At 51.0% G+C, this 21,149-nt stretch overlaps 1 protein-coding gene and 1 long non-coding RNA gene across 2 annotated transcripts in view; both read left to right on the top strand.

Annotated features, from left to right (window-relative positions):
* GRIN3A (glutamate ionotropic receptor NMDA type subunit 3A) overlaps positions 1–15,691 on the top strand; it is a 384,347-nt gene extending 368,656 nt beyond the window's left edge. The window contains exon 9 of the mRNA XM_050987067.1: positions 15,346–15,691. Coding sequence (XP_050843024.1) covers positions 15,346–15,682 — 337 coding nt within the window. The 3' untranslated portion in view covers positions 15,683–15,691. The remainder of the gene's footprint in view (positions 1–15,345) is intronic.
* Positions 8,445–9,989, top strand: LOC127061058 (uncharacterized). Its single transcript, XR_007780481.1, has 3 exons — positions 8,445–9,044; positions 9,404–9,521; positions 9,900–9,989. It is a non-coding gene; the product is annotated as an uncharacterized LOC127061058 (long non-coding RNA).
* Positions 15,692–21,149: the final 5,458 nt, after the last annotated feature.

Below are 21,149 nucleotides of genomic sequence, written 5' to 3'. Positions count from 1 at the left end.
CCTGGTGCCCAGGTGCATCCTGTGCTGAGCTGCAGTGCGTCGATGCTGCACAAGCTGCACTGCTGGCTGGAGCGCTGGGTCCTGAAGTGCCCGGGGTGGCTGCAAGAATTCAAACGCCTTGGTCAGGCTCCACAATGTGGCTGGGGGACACAGAGCTCGAGTTCTGCCGTGGATCAAACATCACGGGAAACAGCCAGGAAAACCCACGCAGAATCTTTTGGCCTCCCAGGTGCCCCTTCCCGGTAGGCTTGACAACTTCTGGCCCACAATGACAGAGCTTTGTGCAAAACTACTTCAAAGGGTCACTTTTCCTAACTTTTGGCAAAAGCGAGGCTACAAGTCTTTTCCTACCTCGTGGGTCGTAGGCTGGGGGCTGCTGCTCCCTGGGGAGCTGTCGGAAGCTGCAGGGCTGGATGCCGAGCACGTCGCGCTCGGCCGGAGGCAGCTGCTCCCCGTAGAGCTCCTGCAAGCGGCTGCGGGGCCCCTCCCGGACGAGCGGCAGCGGACGCTCACCGTGGAGCCCGAGGAAATGGCAGGGCGGGATGCCGAGCACCTCCCGCTCGGCGGGCGGCGGCCGCTCCCCGTAGAGCTCCTGGAAGCGGCTCGGCCCCTCCCGCCGGGCCGGCCCCGGCCGGTCCCTGTGCAGCAGGTGGAAGCTGCAGGGCGGCCGACGGGAGAGCAGCGGCCGCTCCCCGGGGGGCTGCTGCAGGCGGCCGGGCCGGGGGCTGCGCAGCTCCCGCCCGTCCGGCAGCGTCCGCTCCCTGTGCAGCAGCAGGAAGCCGCTGGGCGGGCGCCAGGCCGGCAGCGGCGGCCGCTCCCTGGGCAGCGGCCTGAAGCGACCGCGCCCGTGCCTCCCGTCCGGCAGCGGCCGCGCCGCGGGCACCTGCTGGGAGCCGCAGGGCGGGCGCCGGCGGCCCTCCCGCCCTGCCGCTGGCCGCTGCCTGTTGGCCGCGCTGCGGCGCTGGATGCGGAGCAGGAGGTGGGGGCGGTCGCGGCGAAAGCAGGGGTTGCTGTAGTGCAGCCACGCCCCGGCATCGCCCGGCGCAGCCGAGCCGAGCCAGCCCGGCACCTTGCGGAAGCCGTAGCGGTACAGCTGCCGCACGAAGCTGCGGAACTGCGTGGCCCGGAAGGTGTGCGGCAGCGGGGCCCGCCCATCGCCACCGCCCCTCTGGGCGTCGCCCGAGCTGAGCAGCTCTCGCTCCAAGAGGGAGCGGTCGATGAGCAGCCCCGTGGCCCTGCTGTCCCAGCGCACGGAGCGGACGCGGGGACTGTTGGCCAGGCGCCAGAGCTTGGCGGGGAAGGTGCTGGCGCGGAGCCCGGCGGGCAGCGGCAGCTCCGCCATGGCGTCGATCGCCGACTGTCGCCGCAACGCCCGCAGCGCAACGGCCGCGGCTGCGCCGGCGGCGCGCGGCCTGAGGGGGGCGCTGCGCTCGGGCCCGCGCGCGCTCAGCGTGGCCCCGGCGCGGGCCGGACTTGGCGGGGACGAGCGCGGCAGAGCCGGGGCTGCGGGCACAGCGCGGGCGGGGCGGCTCCGCATGGCCGGGGCAAACCCTCTCTTTCTCTGGCTGCAGTCATCCTTCTGCCTTTGCTTTGCAATGCAACCCCAAAGCACCAACGCAACGAAGATAAAATAGCCGCTTCCCAGCCCCTCTTGATGCCCGGGGTTATTCCTGCCCAGGTCCAAGACTTCTCATTTCCCTCCCTTGAACTCCATCAGATTCCCCTCAGGCCAATTCTTTAGCCTGCTAAGTCCTCTCTGGGTGGCACAAGCATTTGGGCTGTCAGCTGCTCCTGCCACTTTTGTGTTCTCTGCAGACTTTCTGAGCGTAAAACTGCTCCTCCAGGCTGGCCATGAATGAAGACATTAAAGAGCATCTTCTCCAGCATCAGCCCCTGGGGGTCAGAGCACTCGGGACTTGCCTCCAGCTCTACTTTGTGCCACTGATGACAGTCCTCATCCATTTTTCAGCCTTTCTCGCTGGGCATTTCGGCAGTTGGTGTTTAAGGCTGCTGTAGGAGGCTGTCTTAAAGGTTTCAGTAAAGCTGGGGTAGACATCATTAATTGCTAGGAAACAGTGGCTGAACTGAAGGTACCGGAAAGGCCTGAGGCTTTTCTGACTCAGAGGCAAGGGCTGTGGATGCTGCAGCAGCAGCTTTTCTCTCTGGCTTTAAGGCCTGTAAGACTTCCATCATAGTTTTCCACACAGTAGCATACTTAGACACCTCTTTTGCCTCCTTCCACCCTGGATGCAATGTAGTCCCACAACCTTTGCCCCACAGCTTCCCATGTCGAAATCTCAAAATCACCCTGTGCTCCTGCTATGAGATTATGGTCCCAAGCCCAGTGTAATAGTCCCTTCAAATTGGAAGCATCATACTTATATTTTCTCTTAGAGAGGATATGTTGGAGGAGTTTCTGAACACCTTCCCTTTCATGTTCAGACCCCATCTCCTCCCTGGCCGCTCACCTTGATCAGGGTGAGCTTGAAGACATCTAAGATTGGAGCTCCAGTAACCTTTTCCTCTCACCTGAGCAGTGAGGATACTTTCGACCGGCTTCTCTGCTCCTCGAAGGCTGGCTCTGATTCTCTGCACAGCAGCCAAATTGCCGTCCTCAAGTCCCTCTAAGGCTTGCCTGCGATTCTCCACCAGAAATGTGGGGGGAAAGTGCGGGATGCGGAGGTTCAGGGACATCACACGACAACCAATATGATCCAGTGAAGCGAAATTTATTATCCCAAAAAAGACTATATTATAATAATTCTCTACTGTCCATGCATCTCTAGCTAATACATGATTGGTTAACCCTTGCTGTTTCTCAGGTCTAAAATTGGATGCTGAAGGGATCATCTAACTTTTCATGCGTCTGGTTGTAGTTTTCTGTCCCACCCATGAATTCTCTTTTTTCTTACTTTCCCAAGCTCACTGACAAACTTGCTGAGTCCAGATGACTCTTTCTTCTTGTATCTTTTTCAAGGATATACCGTCCCCATTTTCTGAATATGTCCATTTTTGTTTGTGAACGTGTCCATTGTCCATTATCCCAAGCAGGCTAAATTGTGCATCGGCTGAATATGGCCATGGTTCTGCAAAAACTCCTCAATCTGCAAAAAATCCTCAACAAACACCTGGGCCCAATATAATAGAGAGAGGTTTCTCCCTTTCTTACTAACAGCCAGAGTCTGATCAAATGGGTTCTTCATCCTGCTGTGACAAGTGAATACCAGGGCTCATGCGCACAAATTTCATTTATAAAAAAGCTTTATCTGCTTTATACCAGCTACATGAGCGATAATATTCTGCTGTTCAGCTTCCTGGAGAAGAAAGCTGGCATTTCTTTGCAAAAGGGTTCTTCACTAACACTTGGACTCACAAGTGGCTCAGTGATGTCCCTCTAATTCCCAAGTCGTTTCACATCTACAGTTGCCTTTCAGGGATAGACCCTGATGCTCCTTTGATTTCTGTGGGATTCTCTTGCATTCCACTTTCAAGAATGAGCTAGAAGAGGCAAGAAAAGGTTCAAGGGAAGAACTTGTGTTTCCTACTTCATCTGGGTCCTTTAATTTGAAAAGTTTTAGAACTGGATTTTCAACAATTGGCTCAGCTCTCTGCACACTCATGTTTTCAACATGAAAGATTTTACACTCCAAAACAGTATCTTTCACTGAATTTTAGTTAAAAATGAAATGGGTGAAGAGCCCTCCACTTACTGTTTTTGCTTCATGAAAATGGCATACTGATCCAGAATAAAGCAGATTTCTTTACATACTCCTGGAAACTCCATGCCTTCCTTCTCCCCTTCCTTTCCTCAATGCAAGGAATACCAGCATTTCTTATGTTCTAATAATCGTTGCCAATGTGTGTGTTTAAAGATCATGCATTTAGTAATGCAAGTTAGTTAAAATCATCTGACCTGGAATCCCTTCCCTACTTCAAAACCCACACACTTCATTTGTGACCCCAGCTGCAGCAGACCTAGACATGTCTTTCACCTGCTTTCTCTGCTGTAATTGACCAGTCTGTTCTTGCTCTGATCACTGATTGGGTCAAAAAGGACGGAAAGGCAATCATCCCTTGAAACATGGTGCTTGTGCCACCCAGAGAGGACTTAGCAGGCTAAAGAATTGGCCTGAGGGGAATCTGATGGAGTTCAAGGGAGGGAAATGAGAAGTCTTGGACCTGGGCAGGAATAACCTCGGGCATCAAGAGGGGCTGGGAAGCGGCTATTTTATCTTCGTTGCGTTGGTGCTTTGGGGTTGCATTGCAAAGCAAAGGCAGAAGGATGACTGCAGCCAGAGAAAGAGAGGGTTTGCCCCGGCCATGCGGAGCCGCCCCGCCCGCGCTGTGCCCGCAGCCCCGGCTCTGCCGCGCTCGTCCCCGCCAAGTCCGGCCCGCGCCGGGGCCGCGCTGAGCGCGCGCGGGCCCGAGCGCAGCGCCCCCCTCAGGCCGCGCGCCGCCGGCGCAGCCGCGGCCGTTGCGCTGCGGGCGTTGCGGCGACAGTCGGCGATCGACGCCATGGCGGAGCTGCCGCTGCCCGCCGGGCTCCGCGCCAGCACCTTCCCCGCCAAGCTCTGGCGCCTGGCCAACAGTCCCCGCGTCCGCTCCGTGCGCTGGGACAGCAGGGCCACGGGGCTGCTCATCGACCGCTCCCTCTTGGAGCGAGAGCTGCTCAGCTCGGGCGACGCCCAGAGGGGCGGTGGCGATGGGCGGGCCCCGCTGCCGCACACCTTCCGGGCCACGCAGTTCCGCAGCTTCGTGCGGCAGCTGTACCGCTACGGCTTCCGCAAGGTGCCGGGCTGGCTCGGCTCGGCTGCGCCGGGCGATGCCGGGGCGTGGCTGCACTACAGCAACCCCTGCTTTCGCCGCGACCGCCCCCACCTCCTGCTCCGCATCCAGCGCCGCAGCGCGGCCAACAGGCAGCGGCCAGCGGCAGGGCGGGAGGGCCGCCGGCGCCCGCCCTGCGGCTCCCAGCAGGTGCCCGCGGCGCGGCCGCTGCCGGACGGGAGGCACGGGCGCGGTCGCTTCAGGCCGCTGCCCAGGGAGCGGCCGCCGCTGCCGGCCTGGCGCCCGCCCAGCGGCTTCCTGCTGCTGCACAGGGAGCGGACGCTGCCGGACGGGCGGGAGCTGCGCAGCCCCCGGCCCGGCCGCCTGCAGCAGCCCCCCGGGGAGCGGCCGCTGCTCTCCCGTCGGCCGCCCTGCAGCTTCCACCTGCTGCACAGGGACCGGCCGGGGCCGGCCCGGCGGGAGGGGCCGAGCCGCTTCCAGGAGCTCTACGGGGAGCGGCCGCCGCCCGCCGAGCGGGAGGTGCTCGGCATCCCGCCCTGCCATTTCCTCGGGCTCCACGGTGAGCGTCCGCTGCCGCTCGTCCGGGAGGGGCCCCGCAGCCGCTTGCAGGAGCTCTACGGGGAGCAGCTGCCTCCGGCCGAGCGCGACGTGCTCGGCATCCAGCCCTGCAGCTTCCGACAGCTCCCCAGGGAGCAGCAGCCCCCAGCCTACGACCCACGAGGTAGGAAAAGACTTGTAGCCTCGCTTTTGCCAAAAGTTAGGAAAAGTGACCCTTTGAAGTAGTTTTGCACAAAGCTCTGTCATTGTGGGCCAGAAGTTGTCAAGCCTACCGGGAAGGGGCACCTGGGAGGCCAAAAGATTCTGCGTGGGTTTTCCTGGCTGTTTCCCGTGATGTTTGATCCACGGCAGAACTCGAGCTCTGTGTCCCCCAGCCACATTGTGGAGCCTGACCAAGGCGTTTGAATTCTTGCAGCCACCCCGGGCACTTCAGGACCCAGCGCTCCAGCCAGCAGTGCAGCTTGTGCAGCATCGACGCACTGCAGCTCAGCACAGGATGCACCTGGGCACCAGGAATGGCCGCCAGTAGATCTAGGCCTTGCTGTGGAAAAAATGATTCGGGAGATCAGGATGTCCCTGTCTGAAAGATCTCCCTCTGCTCAGGTAATTCCATTGGATGGGGATAAAAGGGGCTGGACTGAGAGCTTTCAAACGTTGTTACATGGTGGAGAAGCAAAGGCTTCTTTAATTGAACTTATTTAATCATTATTTTGTTTGTTTAATTATGCTTGCTAAAGAAATACTTCTAAAAGAGGAGGAAGAAATGAAGGAGAGGTTTTTCTTGATGGGAAAGAGGAGAAGAGTGTTTGGAGAATTGCCACTGAAGGCCAAGGGTCCCATGCAGGGAGGGGCATGCCAGAGGTGCCTCTGTTCCAGTAGCAGGTGTGGGCTGTGCCTCTTTTGGGTGGGAAGGCCAAGGCCAAGCAAGGGCTGGGCTGCAGCTGCTGCAGCTGCTGTGTGAGCCCTGCCGTGCGTGTAGGCGCCCCCAGAGCCGTGGGTGGGGCTGGGCTGGAGCTGCAGCTCTCTGTCCTTTTGCAGATTATTATGCGTGTTGGCCAAAGAATGTCTCTCGTTCTATTCATGTGCTGACCCATTGCCTGCAGTACATTTATGATTATGAGGCAGGGAAGACTCAAGGTGGGGAGAGGGATGTCTTTGGATTTACCACTGCCTTCTTGTCAAGTGGCATGACTTTTGTCTTCTGTAAAGTCAGACATAGCAGTTTTCAGAAGCATTTTGTTCCATAATAAAAGGGAACATTACAGGCTCGGAACCATCTTTAGGATCTTTGGGGGTCCCGTTTGGCCAGGCTTTCGCAGAAGAGATGAATAATCTGGAACCGGTCATAGTGAGAATATCTTTGTGTCCAAAGACAATTTGCAGGTGCTTCATTGTGGACATTTACTTCCTTAGTGGAATAGAAACGCTACTAGGTTGTCTGGCTTTTTCTGTCTTTTGGGTTGTTCTTTTTTCCTGCTGGCCCAATGTCCAGATTTTTGCCACTGATCACAAATGTGATCCCGGGAATGCCCTGGGTGCATAAATGTTTTCCTGGATCATATCCATGGGGCAGCAGCAGAGGGCTCCGAAAAGCAGCACCTCGTGCTGGGCTGTGTGAGCGCTTGGCTGGGGGTGGTGAGACTCCCAGGCAGAAATGTGTGCTTTGTGTGGGGGTTTGCAGCACCCAGGCCTGGGCAGGGCTGGGAGCGAGCTCTGTCCTTGCTGGCAGCCGTGCTGGCAGCAGGGAGAGCCCCTGGCTTTCTGCTGGCTGATTTCTCCCAGCTCTGGCATAAGCCAGGGTCAGAGCGTGAGGGCACGTCGCGTTTACTTGGTGTCTTCTGGTTTGCTGTGCTCATGTTTTGTCTCAAAGGTCATTTTGTAAGAGCTTCAGTTTCACCTTGGCCACCTGAATCCTGAGTTTAAAAGGCTCCTCATGGGAACCGTGTGGGCAGCGTTCCCTCCTCTGTGCTCCATGTCCTTTGGGAGTGGAGAAGGAGAGTTATCGTATCCCTGATGTGTTTCCAGGAAAACAGTGAGTGATCCTTGGGTTCCTTTCTTTCTGTTTTTCTGCTCAGGACAATGTCAGTGTTGCCCCTGATTCCTCAGGAGGGGAGCCTGTGGACAGAGCTGCAGCAGAGGAAGCTGCATCTGGCACTGAGAGCTGCAGGAACAGTTCCCAGGAGCCCAAGGAGCCTGGTAAGGACAGAGCCCCCACTGATTTAGAGAGGTGTGAGATGGCTGCTCTGAGCAGGCTTGGTGCTTCCTGGTGCCTTTTGTTCAAATCCTGCACTGTCACAAGCTGCCTGAGCCCTGCACTCCAGAGGCTCTGACCCTGAGTCCTCTGCTGTGGCAAGAGAGCAGGGAATAAATCTGACCTTGGGGGAGTTGTGTCACCAAGTTGGGTCTCCCAGCTTTGTGCTGAAGTCGGTGGATAAATTTGCTGCAGGCTGACAGGGGAGGCCAGGCTGAGAGACTCTTGAAGGAACAGGGGAAAAAAAGAGCAAAAAGTCAGGCTAAAAGTCCAGATCACTGACTCAGTGTAGTACCAGTCTGCTGGTATTGGTGCTGACTCACAAGAAAAAGAAGGCGCAGAACATCAGAGGCCAACCAAATGAAACATCACAGTCAGTCCAGTATCAGAAGGGAAAGCTGGAATGAGCCCTGATTAGGGAGACCTAAGAGGAGAGAGGGAGTGCTTTGGATCCAGTCCTTAGCCAAGCTGGTGCAGCCTGCAGGCCTCGTAGGGAGCTCTGTCCCTCGCAGCCCTTCCTGCCAGAGCTGATGGTCAAGTTGGAGCAGCTGCTGCTCACTGCAGTGCTGCTGAGACTTTGCATAGCAAGTGCTGAGACTTTATTGAGATTCTTCAATGTTTTGAAGGATCTCGATAAATGTTTCATTTTTTTGAAACACACTTTTGAACACTTGGAATGGTTTTTGTTCTTTTAAGGGCAGGCTTCAAATTGCCAAGTGAGAGTCTGCCTTTCAGGCCATCTTTGACAGTCCCAGGCAGAAGGAGAATTGCTGTCCAGGGGAAAGATGCACAAGGGCCAATATTGACTGAGCGTTCCCTTGGCTTCCCAGATGCCATCTGACCAACATCTCCAGGAGGGCTGCCCTGCATGGCAGGACGAGACAGAGGAGAGCCCATGACCATCGGGCAGGTAGAATTCCTCTGTTTGTAAATATGTTCATAGTTTGCTATGTTTTTATTTATAAATGGGTATAGATCTCTTTATAGGTTAGAGTGTTCTGTTTATATGTGCATATATTGATAGATCTGTAGAGTTAAATGTGGATATATAGTCAGAGAAGTGATATATTTTATTGTAAATATACATTTATAGTTTTTTAGAGTTAAATTTTTATTTGTATAGTGTAAAAAATATTTTTATATATATGAAGTTATATTTCTAAATGTGCGTAGTTATTTAGACAGTGGAATATGAATGTTTAGATGAATACATTGATGGATAGGCTGCTCTTTGAGTAGGCCTAGGCTGCATTTTTGCCTCTTTCCCCCCTCGGCTGCCTTTCTCACCTCTTGCTTTTCCCCCTGTGCCTCCTGTGTCCCCTCTCCCTGTGCTGGGTCCGAGCTGGCGGCCAGGACTGGTGGAGCAGCACTTCCAGCCCCGGCTGTCCCTGGAGCGGTGGGAGCTGCGACTGGCCCCAGGCACTGTCCCCTGAGGAGCTGCTGAAGGATGGTGAGACAGAGGGGGCTGAGGGGGCTGAGGGGGCAATGGTGCTGAAGGGAGGGGGAGCCTGAGCTGCTGCTGGGGCTGGGGGCTGTGGGGCAGCCGAGGCCGATGGTGGCACTGAGGTGACAGGGAAGTGGCACAGGCTGAGGGGATGCCGGGTCTAAGGGGGACAGGATGGGTCAGAAGGGACTGAGGGGGGTGAGAGGACTGTGAGGGCCTGAAGAAACGGAGTGGGGCTGGGGGTTCAGCGAGAGCATGGCAGAGGCTGAGGGGATGGAGGGGGCCAGCGGGGAGCACGGAGGGCTCTGGGACTGCAGCTCTGCCAGGCCTTGGAACCAATTCCAGAGCCTCCACTTTTGCCCCAGCTGCAAGGAAGACCTCGAGGACAGCCAGAGACTGACGGGAGTCAGCAGGGAGGAGCTGAAGGGCAGCAGCAGGAGCAGGGAACGGGGACCTGCTGCTGCCAGCCTGGAGAGAGCCCAGGTGAGGCCACAGGCCCGGGCAGGCAGGGTGGGGCTGAGGGCGGCGTGGGCTGTGGCCGTGGGCACTGCCCGGCGGGGCAGGAGCGGGCCCTGCCCGTGCTGGGGCCGCTCAGCGCAGCTGCCCCGGCCGGCACAGGGGCTGTCCTTGGGCAAGGCAGCTGTGCCGGCAGGGCCCGGGAGCTGTGCCGCCTGTGCCGGGCTGCCGGGGCTGCGGGACGGTCCCGCCGCGGCTGCGCTCACCACAGCCTGGCGCACTCGGCTGCTTTTTCTTTCCAGTCCTCCTGGGGAGGCTCTGAGATTTCCTCTTCCCTGATGGAAGCGCAGCTGCTGCCAAGGGAAACGTCCCCCATACTCACTCAGTGTTCCCTTTGCTTGCCAGATGTCCCATCTGCTGTCCCTGTCCAGGAGAGCTGCTCTGCATGGGAGGAGAAGGACACTGAGGGAGAGGATTTAAGATGGGGCAGCTGGGATCCCTCTGCTTGGAGCTCTTTCTAGACATGTCTAGTCTTGCACATAGAGATGGATTATCATTTGGGTATGGATATATGTAGCTTGCTGTTTGTATAGGAATATTTCTGTATGTATGTTGTTTAGTGATGTATGCTGTGTATGTATGCATGAGTATACATACATATATCTTTGTAATTACATATATGTATGTATATATGTATATATATATATATATATGTAAGTAGACATGGATGTTGTTATATCTGTGTGCTTAGTTCTGTTTCCTATGTATACCGTTGTGTTGCTGTTTATTTCTGTTGATGCAGTCGTAGGCATATGGGTCTTAAATTAATATATTGGTATTTGCATTGGTATATGTGTCTATTTTTATACTTTTATATGTATGCATATATATAGCTATGCATTTGTATTGATGCATGTTTATTGATATTCAGCTTGGCACAGTGATATTTTTGTATTTACGAATAGATATGTGTTATCTATCTGTTTATATATATTGTATATAATATGTAATATTCAATTTATATTTATGTCTGTATTTATATCTATTTGCATATCTATATGTATTTAGTTATATGTATAGAGTGGTATAGTTGTATAATTCTAAGTGTTGTATGTATAATTCTATGAGGTTTTGTTACAGGACTTTTGAGAGGGGATATGCATATTTTTGTATTCCTATCTAGGCTGTATTTCTGTATGTACGTTTGTAGTTATATGTAATAAATTAAGTTGTTAATCGCCTAATTGATCTTTGTGTATAGTGTGTTGTGAAGAGGTTGGCAATAAATTTAGTTTTGTTAACTCAAGCTAGTATTTGTATATTTTTACACAGACTGGTTGTAATAATCTAATAAATTCCTGGTTTTACCTAAATTGAGGTTTGTATAGTTCTGTATTGTCAGTGCAGGTGTAGAAATTTGTAATAAATGACATTTTTCTGCTGAAATTGGTTCTCATGTATTTGTGGATCAGCAGTGCGACTGTGGCAATCTGCAGGAAGTGCCTTTTGTCAGCTGCGATGGGTGTTGTGTGATTTGTGCTAAATTGGTGTATTTTATTGAATAGTAAAAGAGGCAAAGGGAAATAAAAAGAAAGGAGGAGAAAGAAGTGTGCATGGGCGGTGGGGGGATAGGGAGACAGTGACAGGGCTTATGTGTGACACCATTATCACCCATCCAAGGGGCCCAGCCATGTCTCGCTGCTCTCCTCCATCTGCTCTCCTTGGTGGTGAGGGTGCCACACCACACTGCCACACGTGCAGATGAGTGTAGGATTCCCTGGATTAACACTGGCTTTGGGCAGGAGGGAACGCCCAGGTGCCTCCCTTGCAGGGGGCCAGTTGGACACTGTCACTTGCTGCACTGGGGATCTGTGGCATCATGCTGCAGTGCTCGGGTGCAGGGTCTGGGCACCCCTATGGGGGGCCTTTTGATGGGGCACATCACCCCCTCGGTTGTGGACGAGATTTTCCCCGGGAAAGGGTCCCAGAGCTGGGCTGCTCTGCCCAGCAGAGGATGGGCGGCCGCTCCCTCTCACCAGTGGTATTCCAACACACACCCCAAGCCTCTCTCCCGCCAGGCTTTGGTGCCAGGCTCTGTGTGAACCTGGCAGCTGAAAGCCCTGGGGCTGTCATCTCCACCCTGAAGGCATTTGGCTGGTGCTTCCTGAATGCCCCCGAGCTGTTACTTATCTCTTCATCAGAGAACTCTGCAGGGCCTCTCAGAGCCCCATTCAGGGTGTGGTGGTCATCTCTGTGGCTTTTGTAACACAGTTCTGCTGTAGTAGGCAAAAGTCTTCCCTGAAAATGTTTAACCATAAACGATATTCAGTATTTCAGTCTCTGGCACTGGGGAGGACAAATCTGCCCCCCCTCCCGCGGGCAGCTCTTTAGGAAGTGCTGCAAGTGTCCCCCTGAAGCTCATCCCAGAGAGCAGAAGCCAGCAGGGATGTGGAGCCAGCTCCGCTGCCTTTAGCAGCACTTTGGCAAAGGAGCTGCAGCAAGGGGGAGGCAGCAATGACTGTGACTGCTGCAGGCTGGGGATGAAGAAGGGCCATGGACACAAGTGCTGAGATGCCCCAAAATCCAGGACAGCTGCCCTTTGCACGAAGTTCCCTGAAGGAACTGCCAGGGGAGTTGCTGCTAGGATCAGCAGGAGCAGAAGGCAGCAGGATCTGCTCCTTTTCCTGGGTCTGTTTCAGGACACAGGCTCTGATGACCCCCGGGCCAAAGCAATCCCATTGCAAAGAGAGGCTTTGCAGTTGAAGTTCACTCCTGTTTAGGGAATGAAATTTAGGGAATGAATGACTCCTGTGCCAAAGCACTGGCAGGTACCTGGGGCTCTGAGAGGCAGAGCCTTTAGAGGGAAAGAGAGATCAGGCACTCACATGCCTGAAACTCCTTCAGCTCTTTTCTTTAAATAAGGAAGCTGAGGAGAGGCAAATGCAGTCCTTTGAAAAAATATCGTGTCTAACAAGTCCTGAGGGAAAAAAAAGTAGGTAACAACTTGGCCTTGTTTTCATAGCCTGTGTCTTCTGCAGAGGAGACATGGCATGTGCAGCTTCCAGGAGCACAAGGCATTGCATGGAACCGTGCACGTGCTCAGCAGCTCAACCCTACTGGTGCACTTTGTAAGGACACAAAAAGCAGCACTGCTTTTCTACAGAGAAAGTCAGGCACAGAGTATAGAATACAGAAGGTTTTTCAGAATGCTACTGGATGTTTGGCCTGACTGAAACCTACAGATGTCAATGTATTTTGTGTTTCTTTGATATTCCTCTGCTAAAGGCAGGAAATATAAATGAATAAGCATCTCTAAGCTCCTAGGCTGCCTTTCTACACACAAGTGTCTTAAAATGCCTGCAGTTGATCTCCTCTGTTCATTCCTTCAGCTTATCAAAGAAAACCATGTATGGAACCTTCTTGCACACAGCCACTCCTGGCTTTCGATCTGTGAGCAGCAGGAGAGGCCATGATGGCTGTGAAATGTTTCCTCCTGCTGCACCCTCCTTGTTGGGTGGAACAGGGGGAGATGGTGCATAAGCCCCCCAGGCAATGGCCTAGAAAAAGATCCATGCAAATAATCTTCCAACTTGGGAGACTGAAGATGTACAGCAGTCCAAAACCTTCTGCCCACACAGCAGTCATCCCTCACGTGTGTGCATGCACACCCACCCACGTGCTTGCTCTTCTCAGCATCTCAAGGCTGCTGTTTGCACTGAATTGGGATGAATTTAACTCGGCATAGCCACGAGTGGGATGTCCAGCTTGTCATGAACACTCACGTGGCAAGTGAGTGATGCCTTGATGAAGGCTGACCTAGAACAGAGATTAGATGGAGCTAAAGAATAAAGTAGGTATTTATTAAGAGGCCTCTAACAGATCCACTTTGGGCAGCACAACCCAAAATGGCCACAAAAATGGACCACAGGTCACGGGGTCTCATACTTTTATAGGTTTTGATCCATTAGCATATTGGAGCTAATTGTTCAATTACAGCTTTAGCCCATGAAGTCCCATCCTTCTTGTTTCCTCTCTTCAGTCCACCCACTGTTGTTTGTGCTCTTGTGCCTGAGGTCTGGATCAGCTTTCCTTGGTCCCCAGCTGGAGAAGGAATTATTTTATCTACCTATTCTGTGAAGAGAGTTTACAATCCCCTAATATGAAGCCTAGACTTACACACTAAAGCAGAACAGAATCTGAAAAACATAAAAGCTAAACCTGAGGCATCAGCACAAGACAGAGCTCTCAAATCACATTATCACACGTGCTTGCATTCCTTCTGGGCCCTGAGGAACTCTTAAAAGCACCAAAGATACAGAAAAGAGGTGGGAGAAATTGGCATCATGCTACTGCTGGTATCCTCATGGAGGAAAATCTGTTGGGTTTCTTAAGGTCACCAAAACTACAAAAGCTGCTAAGCACCAGTAGCCCAATTTGAAATGGTTTTATTGACTCGGTGAAACTGGAGTGCTAACTGTGGTCTGGCATTTGTTAAAATCAACTGCCCAGACTTGGAGTCTTCCCATCTTTTATTTTGAAATAGGAGACTAGAGCTGATCTGCACAAAAATCAACAACTCTACATACACATCCCTACTGGGATTCCCTGAGCTCTCTGGAGCATGATCCAGGCAGGGGCTGCTGCTCCTGCCTGAAACCTCCCCTCCAGCCTCTTCTCTCTGCCAGCCCATCTCTTGGAAAACACCCCCAGTCGCCACCTCCTTGAACAAAATTTTCACTTTCCAAGTTCCTTTACTGCAGGCAGGTGAGAAAAGTATCCACCCCTTAAACCAACTGCTTTCAGCAGTCACAACCCTGAAATATCAACCTCCTTCCTTAACCTGCCCACGGGGAGCTCCCACCAAGAGGCCTTTTCTCCAAGGATACCCACAGAAGAGCTTGAGGAGGGAGCAGTTTGGAACACAACTGCTTCAGAGTTTAAACCTGCCTTTATCAAAGGAGCACCCACCAACCTGTCCCAAAGGAAAAGCAGGCAGGAAAGAGAAGCTCCTCTCCCACAACAGCAACCTCTGTGCTTCCTTCTGTTCCAGCTGGAGAGTGGAGACCATGGGCTTCACCTCAGTTTGGGAAGGAACCCTGGGAATTGGCCTTATCTTATGGAGGGCAGCAAAAGGAAGTTCCCCAAAAAGTAGGAGAAGATTCTCTGGAAGCATTAGATTATGACACTATTTCTGGAGGAAAGCAGAAATAAAAAGAATAATTGAAGTATTTCAAAAATTCCCCAGACGGAAATTTGTGCCCCAACAGGACGACCCCAAAGTCTCTGTGGTGTGTCAGGAAGCTCAGCAATGAACCTGCAGGGCTGGATAAACATCATTGGTGTCCGTCCCCCAGAGCACAAGCAGCTCCCCACCAAGACTTCCAGACTAAGGGACAAAGCTTCCCCCTTCAGCTCTCCACAGCAGCTCTAGGGAGTCTCTTTCCTTCTCCGTGAGAGCAAATGCCCAAGTCAGGACAGACTAGTAACACGGAAAGGACTAACACTGTAATAGACTTGCACATTGCAACCACAAAACCTTTCAGAGGCTTTGAAGGACTCAGATTTTCCTGAGGCGCAGCTGAGTAATTTTATTACTGAAAAAAGTTATGGGAAAGATTACATTCAGGGTTCTGTTCGAGCCTCTGCTATGGTTAAATCACAAAAATTTGATCATTTACATTCATGATTTGTGCTTTGCAAGAAAACATAATTTCAGGGATAAAGGAATAATATTTCTATGTAACATGCAACAGCAGCCTTATATTTTTCCAGTAGGACGGCTCAGAGTGGAGATGTGCACACAGACAAGAACAGGCTCTGATGTGGTGTTAACTCTCCTCTCTCTGTTCAGGGCCCATGTGGGGAACAGCCAGCATGCGGTGTGGAACACAGCCAACCTGGGCAACTGCCACCGAAAAAAATACATCTGCACCGATGAGGGGCAAAATGAGGTGACAATCCATCAGCACCAGGACATCCCCCTGCCACAGGGGAGGAGAGAGACTCCGCCTTCCTTAACCACCAACGGGAAAGCAGAGTCTCTCAACACTGCGAGGACCTCGGTGCTGCAAGAGCTGACAGAGCTGGAGAAGCAGATCGAAATCATCAAGCAGGAGCTGCAACTTGCCATGGACAGGAAATCAGAGCTGGAAGAGTATGCACGGACAAACAGAACTGCAGAGCCCTAGGCCAGCATATCTGTGCCCTTCTCCTTCCTTTCTCCCCTTCCTCTGTAAAATTTGTAACACACTTTGTAATGCCAGAAAGGGGTGCAAAATAAAAACTGGCAATGAGCTCTTCAGGAGAGCAGAATTGCAGCAGCCCACCACCCCTGCCACCCTCCTGAGTTCTCCTCCTTTCACAGCAAGTTTCTTCTTCTCCTGAAAAACACTTGCCATTCCCAAGGGACTGGAGAGACAAGGAGCATCCCAATGAGAGTTCCTCGTTTCTCCACTTGACAGTACAGTCAGGTTTCACTTTTTTTGACCTTTGTGTGCATTAATTAAAAAAAAAAGAGAGAGAAAAAAAGACACCAAAAAAAAAAGGTTTAACCTGTTCATTGGCAGTATGTCCCTTTGTTGGTACATTTTTCTTGTGTTCTGTGTGGGTCTAGTCTCTGTCCATGTGAAGGCTCCTCACGGATGCCTCTTTATGGCAGGTGCCGTTCTGTGTTGGCAGTCCCTTCCCTCCTGGCACAGGCTCACAAGACAAATTCCTGGTGGCAAACCCACCACGCACCATTCCCTCAGCTCTGTCAGCACAAATGGAGGTGTGGCTGCTCAGAGGCTGTGGTGAAGGAACTCACCCAGCTTAAAATACCTTGGCCAAACCCAAACCATCACTTCTGTCTGCCTGTGAGCCTAGGCTGGGCTTCCAGCCCCTCCCAGGGAGAAGCCGTGCAAACACTGCACTGACAGGTGAAGGGATGGATTCACAGTGGCAAAAGACAAGGATGAGAAGGGAGAGGGGGCACTACTGTAAATCAGTATTTACCTCAAAAAGCAAAATATTTGCTAGTGTGAAACTACTCCCTTAATATGCTCTGTCTTAAGATGACAATAAGGTCCTCTCTCACAGATGAGGCGACTAAAGGGGCTCTGGACCAGGATTTATTCCAATACCAAGGTCCCATCAAAACCAAAAGGAGTCACCAAAACCACCCTGTGGATGAAGAATGAGAATTGTGGTTTCAGAGGCAATGTACTCAATGGAGCTCTCTCCCTTCTGGGTGATGAGGGGAAGGAAGGCTAAGCTGTTCAGCATCTGAATAAACACTGCATCAACCCAACTGACTGTGTTTTTTAAATAGGGTTTCTACCTATTTTTAAAAACCACTTCTCAACACATCCCATATTATGGAGAAAAAGAAGGTTTGTAACGCTGCCTCTTAACTGTGGTCTCCCAGATCAATCACCAAAGTAATTTTTACCCTCCCTGTATCTGCAGTCACCTGCAGGGGTTGCCCGGGGTGTTCTTGATTACTTCTGTTGCCTTCCCTTCCCCTCCCTCTCCCCTTTAGATAATCAGATTTCTAGAAAGAGCTTTTTCTTTGTGTAGCATCTGGTATTTCACAACCTCCAACATCACTAGTTTAGAACAGATGAGGATTGTTCTTTTCATTAAAACACTAGGAAAGAAGTACTTCAGTCCAATTTTATAAGTATTTTTATCAAGGCTTTTATGTCCTTGTCTCTACATACATGAGCCCAGACTGAAAATGTTAATCATACCTTAAACAAAATGTGCTTCAAAGATTAAAACACCAAATCCTTCAACTAATCTGACTTCATTCAAAAGCAAAATAGAAAAGGAAACATGTCAACCAGCTAATAACTACTGTTAAGCAAGTGTTATTTCTGGTGGTTGTCTGAGGAGCTTCTCCCATGTCAGAAGCAGAACAGGGATTGCTCTGAATTACTGCACCACCAGCTGTGCCTTTACAGAAAAGACCCAAGTGACTGCTGCCCAACAGAGACGTATTTTGGCACATTATTTTCTTGTTCAGCCACTGCCCCAGCCTGATCCCCTGGGCACAGGGGATTGCTGTGGGCTTCTGTGGGAAGGGGAGTACCACAGGCACACCAGTGCCTGCAGACTGTGGCACAGGGGAGGATCTGCTGTGGCAGAAGCTGCACGGGAGACTGGAGACAAGGCTCTTCTTTCTTGCCCAAGACACTGAATTTAGAGAATGTTTTCATAAAGAATACCATCACCACTTCACTTTTTTGCCCCAATACTTACTAGTCCTGATAAAGTTTAATTATTTCCATACATTCTGTTTCTCAGTGGTTTAATTAAAAGCACAGAGAAACTCAGTTATTTCAGCAATGAGCTTGAAATAGGCTATTACTTTAGAAGAAAACCAACACATTTTTCTTGCTAAGGGAGGACAGGAGTTTCCAAAAGCTTTTCTGTGAAACTAATGCAGATTGTTTTAAGCATCCATTTCCTGCCAGGAGCAGAGGGAAGCCAACCCGGGCAGTGTGCACACTGAGTTCAATTTCAGTAGAGAGGTGATGCAAGAGAGACTGGGGATGGACAGAGGGGCTCTGCAGCTCTGCTGGGGCTGTTCAGTTCAGGCTGCTGCTCACCGATGTGAAAGGAACTCTTGCTGCTGTAGCAAAGCTGTTTGAAGATGCAGACAGTTTGTTCCTGAGCCAGGTCCTTGTTGAGATGAATAAGCATTTGTACCCCAAAATCTACCAGCAGCAGTACCACACCATTTTTTAGCCAACTTGCTGCCAGAACCTGTAATCCCAGGAGCAACGTCCAGGGGAAGGGGAGCGGGTTCTACTCTCATTCCTTCTAACAGCTCTTACACCGTGGCAGGAGCTCTCAGCAGCCCTGGTTCCCCTTGGAAAGACAGGATGCCGTGTTCCTTCTCACTTTTCAGGATTCCTCATCATTTACAAGGCTTTACTCATATATTCTGAATGTTTTCACCATGATAATGAATAGTGTAAGAGCCTGTGATGAATTCCTTTCCCTTTGTACCTGGTATTTCCTGCAGGGAGGGAATGGAGGAAGGCAGGAGATTCCATGCTTCAGGGAAGGGACACCCATGAGACAAACCTCTGCCAGGTGCACTGTTGAGGCTTTGTTGCAGATTGAGGTGTTTTTGAGAAACAATGGCCTTATTCATCCGATGCACAATCCAGCCTGCTTGGGATAATGGACAATGGACATGTTCACAAACAATACCGGACATAATCAGAAAATGGGGTTGGTATATCCTGGAAAAGGATACAAGAAGAAGAGTCAAATAGACTCAGCAATTTTGTCAGTGAGCTTGGGAAAGTGAGGAAAAAGACAGTTCATGGGTGGGACAGAAAACCACAGCCAGACGCGTGAAAAGTTAGATGATCCAATCAGCACCCAATTTTAGACGCGTGAACAGCTAGGCCTAACCAATCATGGATTAGCTAGAGACGCGTGGACAGTAGAGAATTATTATAAATACAGTCTTTTTAGGGGTAATAAATTTGGCATCACTGGATCATATTGGTTGTCATGTGATGTCCCTGAACCTCCGCATCCCGCACTGTTCCCCCCACATTTCTGGTGGAGAATTGTGGAGAACCCTTAGAGGAACTCGAGGATGGCAATTTGGCTCTATGCAGATAATCAGAGCCAGCCTTCGAGTGGCGGAGAAGCCGGTCGAAAGTATCCTCACTGCCCCAGTGAGAGGAAAAGGTTACTGGGGCTCCAATCATAGATGTCCTGAATCTCGCCCTGATCAAGGTGAGTGGCCGGGGAGGAGATGGGGTCTGAACATGAAAGGGAAGGTGCTCAGAAACTCCTCCAACATATCCTCTCTAAGAGAGAATATAAGTATGATGCTTCCACTTTGAAGGGACTATTACACTGGGCTTGGGACCATAATCTCATAGCAGGAGCACAGGGTGCTTTTGAGATTTCGACATGGGAAGCTGTGGGGCGGATGTTGTGGGACTGCATTGCATCCGGGGGGAATGAGGCAAAAGAGGTTTCTAAGTATGCTACTGTGTGGAAAATCATCATAGAAGCTTTGCAAGGTTTAAAGGCAGAGAGGAAAGCTGCTTCTGCAGCTTGTGCTGCCCTTGCCTCTGAGCCAGAAAAGCCTCAAGCACTCCCGGTAACTTCGGTTCAACCACGGTTTTCTACAACCTTAGATATTCCCTCGTGCAGCCCACAACCCCTCAGCTCAGCATCGAGCATTACACCAACTGCTCCTCCAGCTCCTGGTGAGAAAGAGGAAGCTGCTGCCTCTTCAGAGGTGTTGGTCTGCAGACAAAAGGACACTTGTACTCGCAGTGAAAAAAGTTATTCAGGTTTGTTAGTCTGCAGAACAAAGGACAGTTGTACTGAGAGTGAAAAAATTGCTGATAACAGTAACTTAGAGACTCAACATGCTGTAGAGGATAAGGAAAGAGATGTTGTTATGAATAATACTTCTATTGAAGAGGATTTAAGGTCTCTTGTGGACAATTTACAAAAAATTATAATTCAACAAAAGGATTCAGTTGTCCCTAAAAGAGATTATTCTTTGGAAAAAGTGGATCTACCTATGATTGTGGGTTCAGACAGACAATCAGGAAAGCAGGTACCTCCTTCTCATGTTGTCTCTGAGCCATCATTCCAACTGTTTAAACGAAATCCTCCCTCTCATGCTGTAAAGAATGTGGAGTTAGAACTGGAATGTGACCCTGAGATAGAAGCAGCACAGAAACATAAAGGCATTCGTTGGATCCCAGCCAAGTGGGTGAAGCCCTATCTGAAACTGCCGTCATCAACCCATGCTGTGTCCAGAGGCTGAGAGTTGGCGAAAGCACCTATTCCAGACAGCCCTGAATCCACTTCTCCAACACCTGACAGCTGAACAACGATTGGAATATCTACCAAGTTTGCTGGAGTATGCTGAGGAAGTACTAGCAACTCCACATAGACTTAACATACACGGGTTAGATGTAAACGGGCTCCATTTACCTTCACTTCCATCACAGGTTGAAAATCAGATAGAAAAATCTTGTGATCTGCATGGTGGTGCATGCAAGCCGTGGCTTAAGGTTCATTGCATAAAGTGTAACTTAAAAACCTGGAGACAAGTTCATCAGGAGCGTAGCTTAGCCTTGATTCGAGAGAAAAAGCAAGACTTTAAGACTACTAACCTAATATGCAATAGATGCTCTAACAACCTTAACACTTTTACCCCAAGAATAGCATTAGCTAAATTTTTAGAGCATAATTCGGGGGGGGATATCAGAGTTTTCTCCAGGATGTATCTTTAATAGAAACATAGGAGCAGAAATTGTTACTGTGGATGCAGTTTAAACTTGCTTTCATTGCTCTAGTAAACCCAATTGTACTAGAGAGCAGGGCAGTAGCTACTGAATGTGGAATGGGAATAGCAGTACCACAAATACATCACATCAGTGATAGGGAGTGGGAACAGGCCAAAGCATTTTGGGCAAAGTGCAGGCGTGATTGTAGACAACGGCAGCCATGGCAATAGTCTGGCAGGTATTAACAATGTTGCTTAGTGCAGTGATTAAGGAAACGGAGGGAATATACAATATAGGGCAGCGAGCTAACATGTGGGTTACATGGGCTAACAGAACAGGGCAAGAATCCTTCTGTTTATCACTAGATACACCTTCAGATCCATTTCGTACTTGC

The sequence above is a fragment of the Serinus canaria genome, chromosome Z, assembly GCF_022539315.1.
Source record: "Serinus canaria isolate serCan28SL12 chromosome Z, serCan2020, whole genome shotgun sequence".
Taxonomy (NCBI): Eukaryota; Metazoa; Chordata; class Aves; order Passeriformes; family Fringillidae; genus Serinus; species Serinus canaria.
This window is presented reverse-complemented; position numbering and strand designations above follow the sequence as displayed.